The following is a 24,290-nucleotide window of genomic DNA, read 5'->3' as shown; positions in this document are numbered from 1 at the left end:
AACACGTTTTCGAAGGGGAATCTAAAGTTTGGTTCTGAAGACGTTACATTTGAGAGGCGTGATAAGCGACCAGAGGGAGATTTTGACTAGGCAGCTGGTCACACCCAGACTCTGGATCCAGAGTGGAGATCTAGGCTGGAGAGAAGTTGGTGAGTCATTAGGGCCCTAGATGAGTCACCTCGGGCACCTAGCCTGCATCACAACCAGCTGAAGGATGTGTGGGCGCACAGACTGGACCCCACAGCCGGTTTCTGATGCAGTGGGTTCGGGGGGAAGCGGGAGGATTTGCACTTCCACCCAGTTCCCAGCTGATGCTCACGTTACTGTCCTTGGAACGAGGGAAGGTCAGTGATTCTCCACTCTGGCTACACCACACATCCTGGGAGAGGCTGGTGCCAGGCCAGTCCCCAGACATGCTGACTTAATTGGTCTGACTGGAATCCTCGACAGGACATTTCTATGAAGCTCTCCACGTGCTTGGTACATGTGGCCAAGGTCAAGAAATACTGAGAGGAGACTTCTGAGGACGGACCCAGGGCGCTCAGAGATGTAGAGACCAGGAAGAGGAAGGGGAATAGCCAGTAGGGAAACCCCTGAGGGTGTGGTGTTTCAGGAGCAATGCAAAGAAAGTGTTTCTAGAACCTGGAAGATAGCAGCTGTAGCCATTACATCCTAACACTTCTTCACAGTATTCTGAGGGCATATTTTATTTTATTTTGATTTTTAATTTTTTGTCTTTTGTCTTTTTTTAGGGCCGCTCCCTCAGCATATGGAGGTTCCCCAATCAGAGCTGTAGCCACCGACCTACACCACAGCCACAGCAACGCCAGATCCAAGCTGCATCTGCGACCTACACCACAGCTCACGGCAATGCCGGATCCTTAACCCACTGAGTGAAGGCCAGGGATCGAACCCACAACCTCATGGATCCTAGTCAGATTCGTTATCACTGTGCCACATTGGGCACATTTTAAAAGGAAGCTAATATTCCCAGTTATGGTCATGTATGTTTTGGTCATAGAAAAGCCTAGGGGGAAAAGTAGCTCTCTCTCTTTTTTTTTTTTAGGGTAGCACAGCTTACTGCCTTTTTTATTTTTATTTTTTAACCTTTCTGTGAAGAGGTTCTGATTCAACTGAAATTGTAACATCCCAGGGAAAAAATTGTTGTGCTAAAATAACTGATATTCTCAGGCCTAATTCAGTTAGTAATAAAATCCCTTGTTTTCACAATTGTTCCTTAAGTCTGTTTCACACAAAATCCAAGAATTGTATAATTTGGGGGGTGGGGGGGGTGCCCTCAGCATGTGGAAGTTCCTGGGTCAGGTATTGAACTCATGCTACAGCAGCGACCCAAGCCACTGCAGTGACAGTACTAGATCTTTAACCTGCTGCACCACAAAGGAAGTCTAAGAATGTAATTTAAATTCTACTTGGAAAAAAAAAGCAAAGATATGTATTTTTAAAGAGTGGAACCCTAGTGTATAGTTTTTTTTAATGTTATATCATTGCTTTTTATTCAAAGTGGACAGACAGAACTAGTTTATATTCCCTGTTTCAATACTGTTAACTGTGAATGTGTCATATCTTTGGACCTAGAGCTGAATTCCTTTTGCAAGGAATATCCATCCTGACCTTTTCCAGCTGGCAAACTCCTACCTATATCCTACAAGACCCAATTCCAGTGTCTTTCTCTTTGCAAAGTCATAACAATCCCTCCACGTCAGAGAGAGTCCTGCATTCCCTCCCAGGTCCTCCAGCTAGCCTGGTACCCTCTTGAGGGCAGTTAGCATTGTACCAAGAACAGAGCCTGGCAAGAAAGAGGCACTCAGTAAATGTTGGCCAAATTAAAGACACAGTTCTCATGGAATAAAAAGGAATTCAAAAAAAGAAAATTCTAAAATTGATTACCTATAGAGAGTTCCCACTGTGGTTCAGAGAGTTATGAACCTGGCTAGTATCCATGAGGATGCAGGTTCAATCCTTGGCCTCACTCAGTGGGTTAAGTATCCGGTGTTACTGTGAGCTGCAGCATAAGTCACAGATGGGGTTTGGATCCTGCATTACTGTGGCTGTGGTGTAGGCCGGCAGCTGCAGCTCTGATTCAACCCCTAGCCTGGGAACTTCTGTGAGCCATGGGTGCAGCTCTAAAAAGAAAAATTAAAAATAAATAAAATTGATTACTAATATAACCTTTCCTCCTATAGGCTGGGAGCCATCTTTCTGCCTCTTTGTCTCAGTTTATAGGTTCATTCTGTTTCCCTCCCTCCTGAAAGAGATTCCACTATGATTCTACTTTTCCTCAAAAACAGAACCTGAAATAGGGGTCTCAGGATTTTGCAGTTTACATCAGACCTCTGCATAGATAGATCCTGCCTGATTCTAATCCATCACACATAGAAACTGTGTGACATGAATAATGTAGTAAAATTCTGAGATTGTCTGATACCCAATTTTTTCATTATCTCATCGTTTTTGATATCTATTATTATTATTTTTTTCTTTGTCTTTTTGCCATTTCTAGGGCTGCTCCCGCGGCATACGGAGGTTCCCAGGCTAGGGGTCAAATCGGAGCTGTAGCCGCCAGCCTACACCACAGCCACAGCAACGCCAGATCCGAGCTGTGTCTGCAACCTACACCACGGCTCACGGCAATGCTGGATCCGTAACCCACTAAGCAAGGCTAGGGCTTGAATCCGCAACCTCATGGTTCCTAGTCAGATTCGTTAACCACTGAGCCACGACAGGAACTCCTAATATCTGTTATTAATAACTAACCATATCCTATACAAAAATGGCCAATTAAAAACATTTTGTCATCACCCAGATGTATTCCCATTTCGCCAAGTAGCCGTTGTCAGCATTGGCTAGACAGACATGGAGTGTGAAGTATTAGCTAGTGATCGGAATTTGGGCTTCAGCAGCACATGAATAATAGGCTCCAGATATTTGAAAGTGACAAGTAGGAGAAGATAAAGAAAGGAGTCTGTTCATGAAAAAGATACTTTTCAAAAGCATACTTGCTGACCATTTACTTAAAATCTGAAATAAAGAGTAGATAACAAAGACTTCGGCTCGCCCACCGGGACGTCTGCAGCCCCCCCGAGAGAGTTGCTTTGCCGAGGCCAGGCCGTGTCCCCGGCCATCCTTCGCCCCTAAGGGGCAGACCCCCTAAGAGGCAGCATCACGGCCGCCTCCCCGCCTCGGCTGCTCCAGTACCTTTAATAAAAGCAATAAAGCGTCGGCTCTACCTTTTAAAGCATAGAGGTCTCAGTGAGAAGTCTTGGGTTTCTTTTAAGTTTTTCAGCATAATATAATGCTTTAGCTTCCTGTCATATTACTATTAAAAGTCCTTTTATGCCCAGGAAGCCTTAAGTTGTATCACAAAAATAAGCTCTCATTATTAAGTGTAATTTTGTAAGTGGGCAGTGAATTTTTAAGTGCTTTGAGAAAATAGTATAGTATCGTAGTACATAAATCGACACCTCGTTCCATATCTAAATGTTGTCTACAATGCCAGTGTTTTTCCTCTTGGTCCTGAGTTTGTGTATACTGTGCCATTTCCTTCAAATCCCAGTAAACTCCCAAACTGTGTGTCTTTTCCTCCCGCATCTTGCATCCAGAAGCAGCACAGAAATGCCTGTGGACCGAGCTTCCGTCCCGTCCTCTTGGTCTGGGAAGCCTGGTCCCCTCCCCGCAGGGCACACAGGCGCTCCTCTGTGGGTCTCTGTGGTGGCGCAGAGGGCCTCCAGGCCAGTGAGCGCCCGTGTGCGGGGCTGTCCGTGGCCGCTTCGCTTACACTTGAGAGTTGTCCTGACATGTTGGGACCCTGGATGGGGAATTCGTGACACGAGGTGATGGAGGCGAGTGAAACTTTTATTAAAGGGAAGAAAGTGCCTTTGCTTTAAAAAGGCCCGTCTCTAGCAGGCAGTGCAGAGCAGCGATCAAGTAGAAAAAAGGGAGCAGGCAGGCGCCTCATCTAATCTTTCTCCTGGGGGCCCAGGTGGACAAATTGGCAACTCCGTTCACAGCTCTTTTTCCCTCTCCCCTTTGTACCCTAAGAACTGCTAATCGGATCCATGCTGCTGCAACTGTGGTTAGTTATTAACAGAATAAAAGCAGATTTCTTCAAAAGAACGGGTGGGGGAAACGACTATACAAAATTGCAAGGTTGTTAGAATCTTAAATGCACAGCAGTCGATTTTTTTCCCCTTATTCTGAATTATACGATGAATACAAGTCTTTCATCTGTCACTATACCCATTTCTTCAGAAGGCAGCCAAATATTAAGCTTCTGAAACAAAAAAAAGGAATCTTAGAAAGAGGAGAAATATTGAGGAGGAATAAGAATGGATAAGAGTAGGGGGAAGTCAGGTTTTGTTGTTACGAATTTGCCCTCACGAGAGAAATGGAAACCGCCCGCCTCTGGTCTTCCTTCCCCGCGTCTCCCTGACCTCAGAGCAGGGTTGGCACAGAGCTGGCTGGTAGCTGTTCTGCGTTTTCCATCTGGCGTGTGCGCTGCATGAGTCAGGTTCAGGGCCTTCCGCTTTCTTACAGAAGACCCAGGGCTGTGATGCAGACTTCCTGGGGGGGACTGGCCAGCGCAAATCTCCTTCTCTCCCCTCCAAAGACTTCTGCACCCCAGAGCCTTGTGGATCATATACCTGAGCTTTCAAGCTGCTGAAAGGGGTGTGGATTTATGGGACTGCTGACCACAGAGCCTGAGCAGATCTCCAGGACGGTGCTGAGGTATTTCAGCGCGTCTCTGGTGTGTATACGGGATGCCTCCTGGGGCCTCAAACCCAGAGGTGAAAGGGGCATCTGCCTTCAACCAAGTCCCGTCTCTGGTCGTGTGACCTGTTTCCTATGTAACTCTCCACACTTCAGGTTAACTAAAGTTGATCAGCTTTCCTTACGTTTTTGTCTCTTTTTTAGTGCGGCCCCCACCCCGCAAAGAAACACGGTTTTTATTCACTTCATCACAGTTACTGAGGGAGTAAAGACCATCTAAGTGAGTGGCCCTGGGAAGAGAGCGCGGAGCCAGGTTAAGCCGCATGGCTCAGGCCCTTCGACAGCTGTGGGCAGGACAGAAACTCCTGCCTCGATGATTCAGACACTGCGCCTCTCCCACACCTTCTGGGTCTCTGAGGAATAGTCCAGACCAAGAACGATACATTTTAATGCTGAGAATCTCCTGTACATAAGCATTTTAAGGCTCCGGTTTGTCTTGAATCAAAGATTTCAGGGACCTACCTGAATGGTAAAGCCTAGAAGTCTGTCTTGTTTGTACTCCCTGACTTGCCTTGCAGTGTACCTTGGGAGAGAGCCTTTTAGTTTTTTGCCTTGAGTTCTCTATAAGAAAGTGTCTGCCCCAAAGGTAGTGTCAGGTAATGAAGTTATCTGACTGGCTTCCATATGAAAGACATTAGGTAATTTTCATACTTGATAACAGAGAGCACTTGGAAAAATTCCGGTTCGAATCCAGTGGGCTACATAAAATAATGATGTGTTAAAACAAGTCTACGAAATAAAACCAACCAACCAACCAAACAAAAAACACCAAAGAGATTGTCGTCTAACCCTGCGAAGGCATGATTCTTATGTAGAGTGCCTCATACTTGCTTTGTTTTTGACGTGTCAGATGATAGGCCTTTGCAGCTCCTCTGTCTTGGACTTGAGCAGTGAGGTTAATAAGAGGACCCATCACCCTCCCCCTGCAGTAGCGGGAGTAGCTGGGAACTCAGTCCAGTGGGTGTCTGACTGTTCAGAGTGGACACGGTGACTCCTGTGAAGGTCCTGTCATATTCAGGGCTTCTTGGGGATTTCCTCGTTACCGTAATGGCTTAGAAGTACACAAGTCGATTGTGCTTCTGCAGTACCATTTTATATTGCAGGACCCAGTGACAAATCAGCAGTTTGCAATGTCTTGGGTAAAGACGTAGGAAAATCTGACCCTATTTTGAATGAACTTTTGAGCCATAGGACATGGAAAGGCTTGTCATCCAGGGCTCATGCTAACTCTTTAAAGCTGGGGACCCGGTTGCCATGGTTCTGTGTTCCTATTTGGAGGACGCAAGCAGAGGAGAGTGTTACTTTTTATTTTATGCTGCTCTGATGTGTAGTGGAGTTAGTTCACAGTAAAGAATTGTGTTGACAGCCTGCTCACAGCTGCCCTCCCCCTTCCATACCTTAATACAGCACCTCCTGATGAGAGATCCTGTTTAAAACACACCAAACATGAGAACAGTATGGTGGTTCCTCAAAAAACTAAAAATAGTTATCACATGATCCAGTGATCCTATTCCTGGGCATATATCTGGAGGAAACTCTAATTCAAAAAGATGCATGCACCCCAATGTTCATAGAAGCACTATTCACAATAGCCAGGACATGGGAACAACCTAAATGTCTGTCGTGACGATGAATGGATTAAGAAGATGCAGTATTTATACAATGGAATACTACTCAGCCAATAAAAAGAATGAAGTAATGCCATTTGCAGCAACATGGATGGACCTAGAGATTATCATACTAAGTGAAGTAAGTCAGAAAAAAATATGTGTCAGGAGTTCTTATCATAGCTCAGAGGTTAATGAACCTGACTAGTATCCGTGAGAATGCAGATTTGATCCCTGGTCTCGATCAGTGGGTTAAAGATCCGGCATTGCCATGAGCTGTGGTGTAGGTCGCATATGCAGCTCAGATCCCACGTTGCTGTGGCTGTGGTGAGAGCCGGCAGCTACAGCTCTGATTTGACCCCTAGGCTGGGAACCTCCATATGCCGTGGGTACAGCCCTAAAAAGACAAAAAGAAAAAGAATTTATATCATGTGATAGCTTTCATAATATGATAAATTATTGAAAATATGATACAAATGAACTTATTTACAAAACAGACTCACAGACGTAGAAAACTTAGGTTTACCGAAGGGGAAAGTGTGGGAGGGATAAATTAGGAGTTTGGGGTTAACAGATATATACTACTGTATGCAAAATAGATAACCAGCAAAGACCTACTGCATAGCACAGGGAACTATACTCATAACACAGGTTATCTTGTGATAACCTATAATGGAAAAGAATCTGAAAAAAGAATATATGTTATTCTCAAAAAATGCATCACTTTGCTATACAATAGCGTAAATCAGCTAAACTTCAGTTACAAAAAATAATAAAGTTTAAAACAACCCACACCAAGCAATAGTAAGTACTCTGAGTCCACGGTCAAGCTCTTCCGTAAACTTCACTATAACCACCGAGTGCACCCTGAGCAGATTCCGTATTTTAAACGGCTGCTTTGGAGCAACTGGAGTTGATGACAGTCAGCCTGCTTCAGGAATCCGAGTAAAAAAGACTTTTTTCCTTTATTGAAGCAAGTGAAATAGAAGACATTGACAGAGAGGTGCTATATTCAGAATGTTCTGTGGATTTTCTAACTCAACTAAATAAATGCCCAAGACTCAGACATTTGATGAGTTTATAGATTATTGAAAACTCATGTTTCACTCCTGCTATTGCTCTTAGGCATTAGGCAGGTATTCACGTTTACTCAAGAAATGACCAGTGGCTTCCTTGCTGCTTGCATCTCAGAGCTGCGCTCTTAAGCCGCACTCTGGGTGGCATACTGTCTTAGACGAGGTGATTAGTGATTTCTGTAGATGTGGAACCCACCATGCAATCCACCCTTCCCACCTCTTAACAAAATCATGCTTGTCATTTGTCGTGGCAGAAGAAAAGATCCCAACCAGTACCTGTTTCAGAAATGAAAGGGATAGCTTCTACTACAGTAAGGATTGACAAAATATAAGGAATATATCCTCCAGAAAAATCTATAAAGTCAGATTGTGGCAGGTGAGGCTCATGTTCTGCTTGAGAGAGAGCTGATTTCTATAACATGAAGAAAGTATGAGGCTATGTGAGAAAAAAGCAACACTGTCTTAGTTTTGGGTGCACAGAATTGAGTAATAGAACCAAGAGCGAAATGAAAGTTGATCAGGACTGTGATGTATTTGTAATTGGTACCAGCAATTTTCACAAAGTGTGGCTTTTTTTCTTTTTAAATCCTCACTAAAGTTAGTGATACCAGCAAGATTTCCTGAAGAGTAGAAGAATAATTCAGTTGCTGATTGCTAAAACTATGACATATCTATTGATTTTTGCAGCAGCATTCCAGGGAAAGAACTTAGTCATAGTAGAAGTATTTGTAAAGTGACTGGAAGTATTCCTGTTTCTTCTCAATGTCTGACAACAGGCACAGCTGGCAGTTTAATTCACATAAATTCGCAGACCCTACTTCTTTTAACAAGCCTTTCTTATCCTTGGTAATTTCCAGAAATTTATGAATAGGATCCAAGTCTTTGTCACCAAACACCTCGTGATCCTCATGTTCGCTAAAGACCCTTATTGAGGAAGATTGGCCAACAAAATTGTCGCGGTTTCTATGGTTTAATGTGTCATTTCATGTTAATTTTAAGAACCCAATCCTCTTGAATTACTAATGCAGGAATATCATTTAGGACATTGCCTTGTGTATACTGAGTACAGAGTGGTTTTTGTGTCATTTTTTACATTCACGTAAAACCATCTACAATTTATATGAGGACTTGTAAGACAAATAAATATGTATTCCAGATGTTGCTCTATCTTTATCCACTTTTGCCCAAAGTCAGCTAATGTAGTAAAATTGGAGGAGGAGAATGGATTCCTGGCAGTAAAATTGAGATCAAGTGGTGCCTGTCATTCAAACTCCAGATTTGCCATGTTGATTAATTATATCACTATTCCATCTTGGATAACTAAATCCATCTTAGGTGGGTCAATTTTTCTTTTCTTTATTTTATTTTATTTATTTTTTTTCTTTTTAGCTACAACAGTGTGAAGGAAAGAAATGCTTTTTTTCTGGCCAGTACAGCTTTTTGAAAAATGGGATTTCTGGGTATTTCTTTCCCAGTTAATATTATATAGAGGATAGCACGGTATCAGTTTTAAAAGGGTGAATGATTCGTTTGCCGAGACTGTTGTCGTTGAGAGTTAGTGTGTCTGTTCTTACTGAGTTGCTCTAGTTGTATGCTGCAGTAACTTAGAAAGAAATTAACCCAGGGAAATCCTAACCTCAGTAAATGACTGATGTAGAAATCCTGCTCAGCTGATGTTTAGTCTCTGCTACCCCGACACAGACACAGCGGTGCTCGAACTCAAACACGATTGCATCTGATCAGTAGTTCTGATTTCTTTATTTATCTTGGTCTGAACAAAAAAAGTTGGGAGGCCTAAATTCCTAGGAATCACTTATCTAAAACTGCAGCTGCTCTGCGCTATACAGCAAGTCCCCAAAGGCCAATCATTCCACATACCCCAGTGTGCGTGTGCCAATCCCAAACCCCCAGAGAACTCCACCCAGTGTTCTGTGATAATCTATGTGGGAAAAGAAGCTGAAAGAGAATGGGTGTGAGTACGTTTATAACTGAATCACTTTGTTGTACAGCAGAAATTATCACAACCTTGTAAATCAACTATACTTCAGTAAAACAAAAGGAAAAAACCGTATCTGCTAAATGCACTTGCTGTTTAAGTCTAGGAACTGCATTTGCACTATGTGCCGGTGAATCCAGGGAATCCTACACTAGATCTAATAAAAACCAAATTCTGTCACACCATCGATTTATGTAGCCTCTTTACTAAGGGTGAAGAGTATACCAGCTCCGTAAGTCATTGCTGTTGTTAATAAATACCATTTGATATTTACCGACTTTCTGAGCAAGGGTCCCTCAGTGTTTCTTTAATGATATTATCGTTTAGAATAGGGGTCAACGACTTTGGGCCAAATCCAGCTCACCACCTGTTTTTGTAAATAAAATGTATTTATGCTACTTTGTTTATATGTTGTTTGTGGCTGCTTTTGCACTACAGCAGCTGAGTTGAATAGTTGAGACAGAGAACATATGGCCTGTAAAACCTGAAATGTATACTATGTGGCAATTTACAGAAAAAAGTTTGCCTATTCCTGATCTAGACTAATAAGATAAAACTACATGATTATTGATAACTTAAAAAATCTAACTTAGTCTGTGCTTGGTTTCTGAAGTAATGAGCCACACATTTATTTATTAAGCAAATATTTATTGAATGCTTATTCTATGTCTAGTTCATGGGATATAGGAAGGAAAAATCCATTCTGTATACTCACTGCATTTATATTCTGATAAGATGAGATAAATAATAAACAGAGAAGTAAAATAAGAACTTTGGGGAATCAAGTATTAACTGTGTTGCCACGAGTTCCCGTTGTGGCTCAGCAGTTAGTGAACCCGACCAGCATCCATGAGGATGTGGGTTTGATCCCTGGCCTCACTCAGTGGGTTAAGGATCTGGCATTGCTGTGAGCTGTGGTGTAGGTCGCAGGCGTGGTTTGGACCCCACATGGCTGTGGCTCTGGCATAGGCCGGCAGCTATAGTTCCAATTGGACCCCTAACCTGGGAACCTCCATATGCTTCAGGTGCGGCCCTAAAAGACAAAAAAAAAAAAAAAAAAAGCAACAACAACAACAACTGTGTTGCCAAAACTTAGCACTTGCGAGCACTGCCTGTCCTACCACCTTGGTTTAGGAAGTATACCAGGCTATCATATATTCATGTCTTAGTCCACCCACTCACTGTAAGGTATACATTACTGGATGTGTGCTAATTTACCCAAGATATACACATTAGCCTATTCTTTCCCAATTTTGTTACATACTAAAATCTTAATGTTTTGTTTGTAAAAAGCTTTAGTTGATGACTATCTTGATCCAGTTCTTAAAAACTATTTTTACTTAGAAAATATTTCCTCAGAATCTATCCTCATGTTAAAATTGTAAGGAAAATATTAGCAAACAAAATACAGTAGTACATTAAGAAAATAATGCCCCATGACTAAATCAGGTTTTTTTTTTCCCCAGGAATGCAAGGTTGGTTCAGTATTAACTTCATTAATATTATATGTCATATAAACAAATTTAAAGAAGAATATCATCTCCTTTAATGAAATTCAATACCCAATCATGAGAACACTCAAAGAAATAGCAATTGAGGGATAATTTCTCAACGTGGTAAAATGCACCTGCCTTAGTTTTAAAGCCAGTGTCTTATTACTGAGTGGAGTCATTAGAGACATTTCCACGAAGATAAAAACAAGGCAAGCATGGTCACTCTCTGCACTGCTGTTCAGCTGTGTTCTGGAGATGTTAGCCAGTGCGGTTAGACAAGAGAACTCAAAAGCATAAGAATGAACATAGAAGAAATAAAACCGTCTCTATATATAGATGATATAATAGTAAACCTGGAAAACACCAGAGAATCAATGATAAAGTAACTCAAACTATAAAAGGATTCAAAGCAGTATCAGGATATAAAGTTATACAAAAAGCAATAGCCCTCCTATACATGTGCAATAAAGACACACTGGTAGGGGAAAAAATCCTTTTGTGATAGCAAAGAAGATTAAATGCTTAGGAATAAATTTAACATAAAATGTGCAAAACTTCTATGTACCTGAAACTAAACAAGACTTAAAAGCCATTTCCCATCCTTGAATAGGATGAACTCAGCAGTCATCAATTCTCCCTGTGTTAATTTATAGTATCACTGTAATCCAGTCAAGATGTCAGTAAGTTATGTTATATAATTAGACAGGCTGATACTAAAATTCATATAGAAAAAAACAAACGTGCTAGAAAACGCTGAAGAAGGAAAGCATGGGTAGGAGCTGGGGGAGGACCAGCCTTATTGGACATTAAAAGCTACTGTAAAAGCAGATCTTAGTTTCTCATCACAAAAGATAAAATTAGATCCATATCTTCTTTAACACATGAAAGATAAATTCCCAACAGATTAAAATAAAAACATGCGTAGGCATTTCCGTTGTGGCTCTGTGGGTTACGAACCCACTTGTATCCATGAGGATGTGTGTTCGATCCCTGGCTTCACTTAGTGGGTTAAGGATCTGGCACTGCCGTGAGCTGGTGGTGAAGGTTGCAGATACGGCTTGAATCCCACATTGCTGTGGCTGTGGTGTAGGCCAGCAGGTGCAGCTCTTATTTGACCCCTAGCCCGGGAAAGTCCATGTGCCACAGATGCAGCCCTAAAAAGCAAAAACGAACAAACAAACCACATGTGTACTTGAGGAAAACTGAGTTGAACTCCTCTTTAATTTTGGTGCAGATAAAAGCTTTCTAACTATGGCTTAGAATCCAAATAAAATAAAAGGAAAAATGGATACATTTGAAAGACTTTAAAAAATTCCATTATAAAAGATACCATAAACAAAAGACAGCCTACAAACTAGGAGACAGTATTTACAACTTAGAACCACAGACAGATGGCTAACATCCTGATATATAGAGAACTATTAAAAATTTCACGGAGTTCCCATCGTGGCTCATTGGTTAAAGAACCCGACTGGTATCCATGAGGACGTAGGTTCAATCTCTGGCCTCGCTCAGTGAGTTAGGGATCCGGCCGTTGCTGTGAGCTGTGGTGTAGGTCACAGATTCGGCTCAGATCCCCTGTTGCTGTGGCTGTGGTGTAGGCCAGCAGCTATAGCTCTTATTTGACCCCTAGCCCGAGAACCTCCGTATGCCGCAGGTTTGGCCTTAAAAAGACAAAAAAAAAAAAAAAAAAAATTTCAGGACAGAGGACTGAAAACACAGGGAGAAAAATGAGGAAAAAAAGACATGAAAAAATTCACAAGAAGAAATATAAAAATAGCCCTCAAACATGAAAAAGTGGTCATACTCAGTCAGAATTAGAGAAATGCAAACACAAAAATCTCAGATACAATTTCTCACAAAGAAGACTGGTGTGGAGTTCCATGGTGGCTCAACAGCTTAAGAATCTGGCGTTGTCACATCTGTGGCTTGGGTTTGATCCCTGGCCCTGAAACTTCTACCTGCCGTGGGCATCTGGGAGGAAAAAATAAATAAAAAGCGGCAAATACATCCAGTCGCAGCCTCACTGGGTCCTCTTCTCAGGGTCACAGGGCTGCAGTCAGAGTGTTGGATGGTCTCATTTTCATCTGGAGGCTCAACTAGTGAATAAGCTGCTTCCAATCTCATTCAGATTTTTGGAAGAATCCATTTCCTATAGTTGTAAGACGTGAGGCCCTCAGATTCCAGAGGCTGCCTGACCTTGTCCTGTGTGGCTCAGTTCACATCCTAGAGGCTTCCTTCCGTCTTTTTTTTTTTTTTTTTTTCTTTTTGAAGGCCACACCTACAGCGAATGGAGGTTCCTAGGCTAAGGGTCAAATCAGAGCTGCAGCTGCCAGCCTACACCACAGCCACAGCAACGTGGAATCCGAGTCTACGTCTGCAGCCTACACCACAGCTCACAGCGTCACCGGATCCTTAACCCACCGAGAAAGGCCAGGGATTGAACCTGCATCCGTCCGTGATCATGGACACTAGTTGGGTTGTTTCCACTGGGCCACGACAGGAGCTCCATAGCGGCTACTTCCTCACGGCCCCCAGAATCATCCCTCAGCTCAGAGAAGGCCCAAGTCCTCTTTCGTCCTTCAAGGTACATGCAGGATCTCCTCCCTTTATTTCAGAGTCAGTCAGTTAAGGACGTTAATTATATCTGTAAAATCCCCTTAGCGTTGCCATGTAAAATAATTTTAGGAATGAGATCCGATTGCTTTTGTTACTTTCTTTGGTTAGAAGCCAAGTCACAGGTTCTGCCCTCAGTGAAGAGGTGGCGATTACACAAGAGTGTGACTCACTGAAAGTCACCCTACAGTGTGTCTGCCACATGAGTCCTTCTGGACGGAAGTAGTCTAATAAATACATAAACAAGTAGAGAAGAGAGAGCTTTTCCTCATAACAAATCCTCTTTAATAACTGTGGAAGGAAAGGAAAATAAAGGATCACCTTTAGCAAACACCACTGCAATTCAGTGTTGCACACGAGATTCTGTAATGGATGCTAAAAGTAGTGGGTTTGAGCAGACACGGGATTTGCATAGTCTCAAATATCTCCCCTGAGATACTTATCAGCTACAAAGGGCAAAATAGTAACTTTTTATTGAAACTCGGTGGACAACTGCTTTACCAAGTGATCTAGGTAAGTGTCGCCACACATGAAACATATCAGTGTCCTGAACCCCTTGGTAGAATGAACTTGGAAGGGCCTGACATTTTTGTGGTGTACTTCCCAAAATACACAACCTCATTTCACTCATGACAAAACAGCAGACGAAGCCAACCTGAGGAACATGCTACAGAATGACTGATCGGTACTCTTCAAAAGCACCGAGGTCTTAAAATACAAGGAAGGACTGAGGGTCTTTTATAGACTGAAGGAAGCTAAGGAGAAATAACAACTAAATGCAGTATGAAGCCCAAGAATGTAACAGAGACAATAAGTGGAAAAATTGATGAAATTCAAACCATTAAGAGTGTTGTACCATCTCATGTTCCTCTTGATAGTTTTATAAAGGTTATATAAGATGAACCCTAGGCGAGGTGAGCGAAGGGGCATAAAGCAACTCCTTGTACTAACTAGCTCTCTTAACTCATGTCTAAGTCTGAAATTAACTAAACAAGGAGTTCCCATCGTGGCTCACTGGTTAGTGAACCCGACTAGCATCCATGAGGACATGGGTTCGATCCCTGGCCTCTCTCAGTGGGTTAAGGATCTGGTGATGCTGTGAGCTAGGGTGTAGGTCACAGACACGGCTCAGATTTCCCGTTGCTGTGGCTGTGGTGCAGGACGGCAGCTGTAGCTTGGATTCGACCCCTAGCCTGGGAACCTCCATATGCCATGGGTGCGGCCCTAAGAAAGACAAAAAGACCAAAAATTAAAATTTATAGTAAAGACTTGTGCTCAGAATTTTAAGTCGGCAAAAGTAGGAATTTAGGTGACTTATTGGTGTTCCCTTTTTTTTTTTTTTTTTTTTTTTTTTTTGTCTTTTTGCCATTTCTTGGGCCACTCCTGTGGCATATGGAGGTTCCCAGGCTAGGGGTCCAATCGGAGCTGTAGCCACCTGCCTATGCCAGAGCCACAGCAACATGGGATCCGAGCCGCGTCTGCAACCTACACCACAGCTCACGGCAACGCCGGATCGTTAACCCACTGAGCAAGGGCAGGGATCGAACCCGCAACCTCATGGTTCCTAGTCGGATTCGTTAACCACTGCGCCACCACGGGAACTCCATGGTGTTCCATTTTTTAGTGCGTTGCACCAGAATTTTCAACAAATTATGTAAACGGTCATTGAAGAATAAATGCATCAGTGTGAGGTGCCAGAATTTACTAATTCACAGAATAGTTTTTTCTCCCAATTGTGCTTACATCATTATAGACGTAGATGAGGAAAATAGGACTTTCTTAAAGACTTTTAATATTTCACCCTTCTCATAAATTTGGTTTGTTCACTACATACGGCAATATTATCTTTTAAAATAATTACCAAACTTTGTTTAAAAAGTTTTACTTAAACATATGTCACATACGAGTTCCCGTTGTGGCTAGGTGGTTAACGAATCCGACTAGGAACCATGAGGTGGCGGGTTCGATCCCGGGCTTTGATCAGTGGGTTAAGGATCCGGCATTGCCGTGAGCTGTGGTGTAGGTTGCAGATGTGGCTCGGATCCCGAGTTGCTGTGGCTGTGGCGTAGGCCGGCGGCCACAGCTCTGACTAGACCCCTAGCCTGAGAACCTCCATATATCACGGGAGTGGCCCTAGAAGAGGCAAAAAAAAAAAAAAAAGTCATATAAAAATTCATGGTTTAGAAGGTATTTACTCAAGTCATTTGTTTCAAAGGGCTTTGAATTTTGTTCTTTATATGGACAATGGACAGATAGAGTCTTCTATGTTATGTTTTTCAGATATGTTTTGATTCATCTGCTCTGACTATGCTTATCTCTGTGCTTGTGAGGGATAAAGTGATTTCTTAGTAACTATGAAACTACTGATAGAAAGGCAAAGGTTGGTAACAAATGGAGAATTTAAAGCAGTTTGGGCAAATCTGTGTTTACCATGAAAAGACACTTGTTTGTTTCTTTAAAGGGTGCATTTAGTAAAGAGTAGATATCTCATTGCTCTAAAGAGTCATCTCTGCTAGCATTGCACCGGATAACTAGCAGTTCCACTTGAATATGGCAGTATTTTATGAACTCGTGAGATGGATTTCTTCAGCCTTTTTTTACTTTTACTTGAAATACTGTATATAAGAGCAGTGCCTGGGGCATGCATAGTGTACGGAGTGGTGTCCCGTATTAATGTAGAATTACTGTTTGTTTTTACTGTCATGAGTCTATGAATCCAGTCTGTCATGCAGAAACAATCATTATAATGTAAGCACTTACTGTCTTACTGCAGCTGATTCCCCAGTGACATTTTAAAAAGTCAGTATTTGGCTGCAGAGTGCTTTAAATTTCTAAATGGACTGGAGCTTGGGGGCCTTAGGGTATTTCATAGGAAGCACAGCAACTTTTGTGTATCTGGAATCAAGTTGATGGCAGTGTTTACCCTTGAAGTTCTTTTCACCCAGAATGTGCTTTTTACTTTATATTTAATTATTTGGTACAAATACTAATTTACTCTACGTGTCTAAGGGTAAACGAATGGTTAAACAAATTCTGTGCTCTTTGTCGAGGTCGTTTATCCTACTTGTTGTGGCCCTGACTTAAGAGCAACTCCTACTGGTTTCACAACACATTTCTCCATGTCTGTAAATTCAGGTCTTGGTTTTTATTTGATAGGAAAATCAGAGTGGCCACTGAACCCAGCCGTATTCAAATACTTTTAAGTTTTCATTGTTTCTAAAAGTGAGAGGCTTGAACTCCCAAAAACAGCTTGAGACTGTTTTAGTTATATTTTAAGATAGATAGAAAATCACTTTGCTGCCTCCCTCCCTGGCTGTCACAGATACAGCTGTTACTAGAGTTCGTCACGAGGGGCAGTCCTGAGAGACGGAGCTCTTCCTGCTCTGCACTCGGGCTGCCTGGCCTGATGGGGATGCCGTCCTGAAAACACCAGGCCCTGCACTGTGACCCTCACCGGGCTGAAGTGGTGGTAATTTTTAGTGCGTTAATTTCCTTCTCTACGCAATAAGTTTGATTCCTTTAGCAATCTTCAAAACTGTGCAAGAGTAGGTCCTAGGGTGTCAAAGCAGTTAGCTTGATCCTGCACGATCACAGACTGTCATACCGGAGGGCTGGAAGGGGTGTGTGTGTGTTTCTGTCGTTCTAATTTATTTTAGCAAAGGGGGAGGTTAGAAGATAAAATAGCACGGTCCTCCTGCCATGAGATCTAGCACCTTGAGGATTGTGCTAAGTTCAACTGCCATTTTTCTTCCCTAATACTTTTAGTCTTAGAAATGAACCTAAACTTCTGAGGCGGAAGGTGAGTCGAGATTGTCTGGTGCTTCTGATGAGTCTTAAATTTCAAAATCCTGTCTCTAGCCTTCACATGATATATTGTCTCTTTAATTAATAAAATAGTTGGCGCTTTTCGCTTTAATTCATATTCTCAGATTAAGGACCATTGAAATAAGAAAGATTTATTAAATATTTGTTATGCCAATGGAGGGATTAAAGGAGTAAAAGATACGATCCCTTGGGAGCTGATAGTTTGAAAAAACAGTAAAAATTAAATAAATGGAATTCAAATAGATGATAAATAGATGCTGTTGCTTTATTAGCAATAAAGATCAAAAGAGAGGAGTTCCTGTTGTGGTGCAGCGGAAACAAATCCGACTAGGAGCCATGAGGTTGCAAGTTCAATCCCTGGCCTTGCTCAGTGGGTTAGGGATCCGGCATTGCCGTGAGCTGTGGTGTAGGTGCAGACGCAGCTTGCATCTCATGTGGCTGTGGCTGTGGTGTAGACCGGCAGCCACAGCTCCGGTCTGACCCATAGCCTGGGAACCTCCATATCCCACGGGTATGGCCCTAAAAAGCAAAAAAATAAAAATAAAAGAAGAAGAAGAAAAAAAAAGATCAAAAGAGATACAGAGTAATATTTCTTCTTTAGTGATAATGTACACTATATTTTTATAGTAGTATGTTTTATGTATTTTTTTCTTTTTACGGCCGCACCTGTAGCATATGGAAGTTCCCAGGCTAGGGGTTGAATTGGAGCTGCAGCTGAGACGTAAGCTGTAGCTTGTCGCAACGCCAGATCCTTAACCCAATGAATGAGGCCAGAGATCAAACCCACATCCTCACAGAGACTACTTTGGGTTCTTAACCCAATGAGCCACAATGAGAACTCACAGTGTCTTATGTTTTTTAATTGAGGTTTTCTTCTAAGATTCAATCTCCGATTGCCTAATTTTAAACATGTTTTTTAGAAATCAGCTGATAGTACTATATTGAATAAATACTACCACTGAAAAATTATTGGATGCTATGCATTTCTACCCATTCAAGAACTAGTTTAATCTAAGAAGGATGAGTTTAATTCATCAGTCTTGGATTTTGTTAAATGCATTATATAACTATGTCAGGAGGTTTCAGCTACAAAGTAATTTATCTGTGAATTTGGGAACTCATACAGTAAGGTTTTTTTTTTTATTTTTATTTTTTGGTCTTTTTAGGGCATATGGAATTTCGCAGGCCTAGGGGTCAGATCAGAGCTACGGCTGCCAGCCTACACGACAGCCACAGCAACGCCAGATCCTTAACCTACTGAGTGAAGCCAGGGATCGAACCCACATCCTCATGGATACTAGTCGGGTTTGTTACTGCTGAGCCACAATGGGAACTCCCTCATACAGTAAGAAATTGAACGTTTCAGGAAGTCATTTGATAAATATGTTTATGCATTTTTCCCATTATTTTACCCAAAAAAACCCAACAACTGGTAAAGTGTCACTCTTTGAGCTATTATGTATTTTTCTTTGTGGAGCCATACCTTTTGTGATCATGAAGATGCCGTAAATTTAACTGTCTTGGTTTTGCACAACTGCAATATTAATGCGAACGGTTCCCCATCCCCACTCCCCTTCCTGTGTTTTGCAGGCAGTCAGATGCCTCCTCAGCCACCTGGGAGCCAGTCAGAATCCAGTTCCCATCCTGCCTTGAGCCAGTCCCCAATGCCGCAGGAAAGAGGTTGGTCTTCTGCGTACCTTGGTGTTTTGAATATTTAAGGCTTCTGTGAATTTGCTTACCTATGCACCTCCTTATAAATAATTTTTTAAAAGGAATGTTGTGTTGCGTCATGAAGTGAAAAAAATAAATAAGAATCTACATGGAGTTCCCGTTGTGGCACAGTGGTTAACGAATCTGACTAGGAATCATGAGGTTGCGGGTTCAATCCTTGCCCTTGCTCAGTGGGTTGACGATCCAGCGTTGCCGTGAGCTGTGGTGTAGGTTGCAGATGCGGCTCGGATACCGTGTTGCTGTGGTTCTGGCATCAGCTGGCAGCTACAGCTCCGATTAGACCCCTGGCCTGGGAGCCTCCATGTGCCATGGGAGCGGCCCAGGAAATGGCAAAAAGACAAAAAAAAAAAAAAGAATCTACATGTAACAATAAATACTGAAAAGAAGAATGCTTTCTTGCAGGTTGGGTGGTTTTACCAAAGCACAGTTCAAGATGCAAAGAATATATATGTCCGGGTAGAACCATGAAGCGCAGTTTACACACGCTTATCTGTAGTCTGATATTTGATCGAGCTGTGTCTGTTCATGATTCAATTTGGATATTGGTCTTAATGAGGTAGAGTGTTGTAGTGTGTGTGTATGTTTAGCTGTTTTGATCAATTACTTACTACCATGATACTTAACAGTGAAATTTTAAACGCATAGTAAGACCTCGTATTGTAGAATTGTAGGAGCATAAACCTGGAGCCGACTTAAAAGATTGTAGAGTCCAGTCACCTCAATTTATGAATAAAGAAATTGAGGACTGTATGACCTCCTTCTCAGAGGCTAGTTAGTGCCAGATCCAGAAAAAAGAATGTGGGCTCTTCCTGGAGCCCTTGGGCAGTCAGGTTGTCGCACATCTGCAAGCTCTTTGACCTTTTACTCAGTTCTGCTTGTTGACCTCCATATATCTTGCCTTGGTTAAGGCCTTGGGGCTTCATGTGTTTGCTTCTGTCTTCTTTCTCCCCTTCAGAAGTAAAGCTGTTTTTGTCGATGGTGGTGGTGGTTTTAATCCAGGTTAGTGTAGACCACAACCTCTCTGCCCACTGCAGCATCTGCTGCTGGGCCAAGTTGCTTCTGCTGAGATCAAGGCTTACCTGCTCCCTCCCACCTCGAGGGAAGATGCCACTTTCCTTCCCTCCCCTTCCTCTCTCACACCTGCCCAGCAGATGGAAGTTGCTGGCTTGGTAGCTGATATTTAAAGGCTCTTGACCCTTAATGTTTATAACTATTTCTATGTGGTTTATAAAGATGATGATTTGCTTCTTATTACAATTGTAAATATAAATTTCCAGTTACTTTACAAGTAACTGGAACTTCTCTTTACTTTCAGCAGCATGTTATTTAGAAAGTAATGCCAGTGACAAGGTGGATTAGCCTTATCTATGCATCATTGGTATTGAAAAGAATGTTTAGTAGGAATAAAATGAAATTTCAATTTCCAATACCTGTACACATTTAACTTTTGTATTATAATTTAGCATATACTTATACTTTAATTCCCAACATACTACTATATGTTTTAATAAAGGCATAGTTAATTGTTTTTAAACTTTAGGAGGCACCAGAATCACCCGGAGAACATGTTGAACTCGATTGTGAGGCCACGCCACCAGGTTTCTGATTCACTATGCCCTAGGTGTGGAGCCCTTAAAGTCTGTGTTTCTGACAAGTTCCCGTATATTGCTGATGCTGCTGACCTGAGGACCATACTTGGAGAACGGGTGCCTTATAACGATACTATAGTTTGTTTTAATAATGGTGTGATGTGTGTGTGTGTTTCTCTAAACTTCCCACTGGGGCCTCCTGTAAATCAGTCTTGTATCTCATCCTCTCGGTAAACTTCTTGTTCTCTGTTTACCCTCACATGGCTCTGGTTGTCTGGAAGACATTACTGCAGTTGATGGAGACTGCTAAAGCCAAGCCCGGGGAATTCTCCCCAACTCCTTTGCTTGGCCATGGGCTGTACCTACCTTGTACAGGTTGCAGGGTCAAGGAAGTGGAGAAAAAGGATCCCCACTTCAGTGCACTGAAAGCCTACTTGGGCCAGACCCAGAGCTAAAATGAAGATATTTATTATTTAATCCTCACCATTACCTTGTAACATCATTCCTCCAGGGAGAATTGTGCTCACTTTACAAGCAGCAAAGGCTAAGAGGTACCTTACTTGGAAGTCCTGCAGTTCTAACCTCTGTTGCTGAGAACTGAAAAAGAGAACCCCCTTCCACATCCTCCGGGGTCTCCCCAGACCCTTCCACCTGATAAGTGCCAAAGGAACTTAAAAATGTAGACAACCAAATATGAAGGATGCAATGACAGGAACTGTAGGTAAATCAGACTTTCAACTTAAATGAATACATTTGCAAGGCAACGTCCAGGGTGTTCCTCTGGTGTCACTATATGGAAACCACTATATAAACATTATTTGGGGTTTTTCCCCTCTTAATGTGTGCGGTGGTTTTGGTAACAGTAGTAGATACATGATAATCTGGCTGGTTATAAGGACCGCTTTCTTCAAACAGCAAATATGCACTCTGTAGTTTGCTAAATCTCAGTTGATTTTTATGAACGTGTTCCTCAAACTCCCTGAAAGGCTCTGCTGGAAGCAACTCTGTGCCTCCTTTGTGGGCCTTTTGTTGATTGGACAACCCCTGAGAAGGAAAACATTTTAAAATGACTTGTTGGATGATGCTTTGCCATGCATGAGTCAAATTTCCTCTAAAATTGGGTAGCAAGTACTTTTTAAAAATGGTTTTGTTAGTTGTTAAAATCTAGGAAGAGGAGTTCCCTGGTGGCTCAGCAGGTTAAGAATTCAGCATTGTCACTGCTGTGGCTCTGGTTACCGCTGTGACACAGGTTCAGCACTTGGCCTGGGAAGTTCCTTGTGCCACAGGTGCAGCCAAAAGCAAATCAGGAAAAAACGTTAGCTCCTAGTGACACTTAATCGCATGTTTTAATGGCACATGACACAGTCATTTAATGATTTGATACAACAGTAAAAACTTTTCGTGTGTGTGTGTGTGTTTTACTGTCATTTGGTGTATATACCAATAGTATATACAGTGCAAAGTAAACCTAAGAAAACCCTTGCTAGAAAGTTTCCCAGTGTTGATTCCTATGTATTGAAAGGTAACTTCATTTATACTTTTAGAATTGATACATTTCCCTCCCTTATTTAAGGAAGTGATGAAAGAAGCAGAAAGGAAAAAAAATGTCTATTGGTGAGTTAGCATCTTATTTTTAAAATTTTACTCTTTCTCAGAAACCATGGACCTTGGTAAAGCACGTAGCTTCTGTACTGTACCTTGGTAAGGCACATAGTGCTAAAATAACCCAGTTAAACACTTCTTTTTGCACGAACTTTAACAAGGGAGATTAAGATAAGAGAGTAAGATTCCACAGTTAAACACATTTGCCCTAATGAATCCACAGGAGATAGATTTTCTTTAATGGCAAAAGATCTGGAAACACCCTTGCCCAGAGACAGCTGCACAGTGAGATGCAGGTGGCTTTCCCTGGGAGGCGCACTTCTCTAGGCCCTCCGCAAAGTCCGTGCCGACGTCCCACCCTGGAGCCAGGTCCCTTCAGGCTCAAGAAGCTCAACTCTTGCTCTGCTGTCATCCCTTATGTTTGGTCTCATGTTCCCGTTCAGGGAGAACATTTAGTAATCAACTCTGTCCCCTGTTCAGGAAGTGTTGCACATCTGACGCCACCCGGGGTTCTGAACCCCACTGAACTTCCCGAGATTAAGCGCAGCCGATGCTCCCCAGATCCCAGGCCCTGCACTGGCCACCCCCCGCTTCAGTTCAAGACTCTCTTTATCAGGTGCTTCTGGTGTTGAGTGTGTCAAAGGACATCAGTCACAAATGCATTTCCCACATTGTGTGTCGGCAAAAATAGCTGAATTTCTATAGTTCTCTGTGTCTGTCTATAAAAGTTACGTGTGGATATGGTCATTACTGGTTACAAAAAAAAAAGGGAGACACTTAAGATATTTGTTGGCCTCTTTTTTCTTATATCTCCTCTATATCTCATGTACTTTCCAGGATAAAACTTGATTTAGTACTCTCCTGTTTGCATATTATGTGGTATTTCTTACAAACTGAGTAAAGAAAATTAGTTCAAATTCTTTGTTTTTAACTTCTTCATTACTGATAAAAGTTTTTTTTAAAAGATCAAAACTTCAGCTTAGTAGTCTGTAACACATTTGCCATTGATTTTTTATTTTAAACCAAATCTTCTGTATAGACTTCATATAACAATGTACAGAATTGCTATTAAAGCACCCCCAAAATCAGGTATTTTAAATTATGTGACTTAAGGCATCGGAGGAACAGTTAACGTTAAAATACTGAAATACATTTTACAAGAAAATTGTAGCTAACAAGTTTAGATTAGCTTGATGTTTATTTCTTAATCTATCGCATATGTATCTATCTATATATAAATTTGAAAAGAGCAGTAGGAAATATCTTATTACTGGGTTGTCCTGTCTTCCAAGAGGACTTGGAGGGAATATAGAGTAGTCATCTGAATAGTTAAATAAGTATAATTATTATTAACATCAAAATGATCACATTTTTAACCCCTGTAAAATGTTAAGCTTAATGAAACTAGCAAATGCCCTTCTAGTTTATTGGATTAGCAATTAGGTGAAAACCTTTCAAGAAGGCTTATTTATTTGGACAGATGTAGAGAGGTTCAGAATTAATTTTTTGAAAACCTTTTAATTGAATTCCCTTTTAATTTTCGCAGTGGTGTCTAGTTAAATATTCATGTTAATGCTGGTGGTTTTCTGAAGGTCTGAACTAGATCTGGATTCTCAAAATCAACATAGGTTATTTAACCCTTTTCATCTGGTGCGCCAGCAGGGACTTCCTTAGTGTAATCCCATAGTGTTTGAATAATTAGAAGGTAGTAATGAGGATTTAATTAGTCCTTGAGATACGCTGAAAGCAGAAGCACTGAGAACTTTCCCTTTTGGACATGGGTTGCAAGCAGAATTGATGCTGCTACAGGACTGTGATGTGCTGGAAAATGTATTCTGTCGCTGGAGGCAGTTCTTTGGCATCGTTCCGTGACCGTCAGATCTGTACAGAAGGTTTGCTGGGTGAAATCTTCCAGAATTACTAAGTTTCCCCACCCCCACCGTTGCTTCTTGTCCAGCCAGAGTGAC

The 24,290-nt window shown here is 41.8% G+C and overlaps 1 protein-coding gene across 13 annotated transcripts in view; it reads left to right on the top strand.

Moving 5' to 3' along the window:
* ARID1B (AT-rich interaction domain 1B) overlaps window positions 1–24,290 on the top strand; it is a 435,755-nt gene that overhangs the window by 314,856 nt on the left and 96,609 nt on the right. For 12 of the 13 annotated variants that reach the window (XM_021071898.1, XM_021071928.1, XM_021071920.1 and 9 more), the window contains one exon: window positions 18,992–19,081. The exons of the other annotated variant lie outside the window; for it this stretch is intronic. In XM_021071898.1, the coding sequence (XP_020927557.1) occupies window positions 18,992–19,081 (90 nt within the window). The remainder of the gene's footprint in view (window positions 1–18,991; window positions 19,082–24,290) is intronic. 13 annotated transcript variants of the gene reach the window in all.

Source organism: Sus scrofa, chromosome 1 (assembly GCF_000003025.6).
Source record: "Sus scrofa isolate TJ Tabasco breed Duroc chromosome 1, Sscrofa11.1, whole genome shotgun sequence".
NCBI classification, from domain to species: Eukaryota; Metazoa; Chordata; class Mammalia; order Artiodactyla; family Suidae; genus Sus; species Sus scrofa.
Note: the sequence above shows the minus strand (reverse complement) of the source record. Positions and strands in the feature narration are given on the sequence as shown.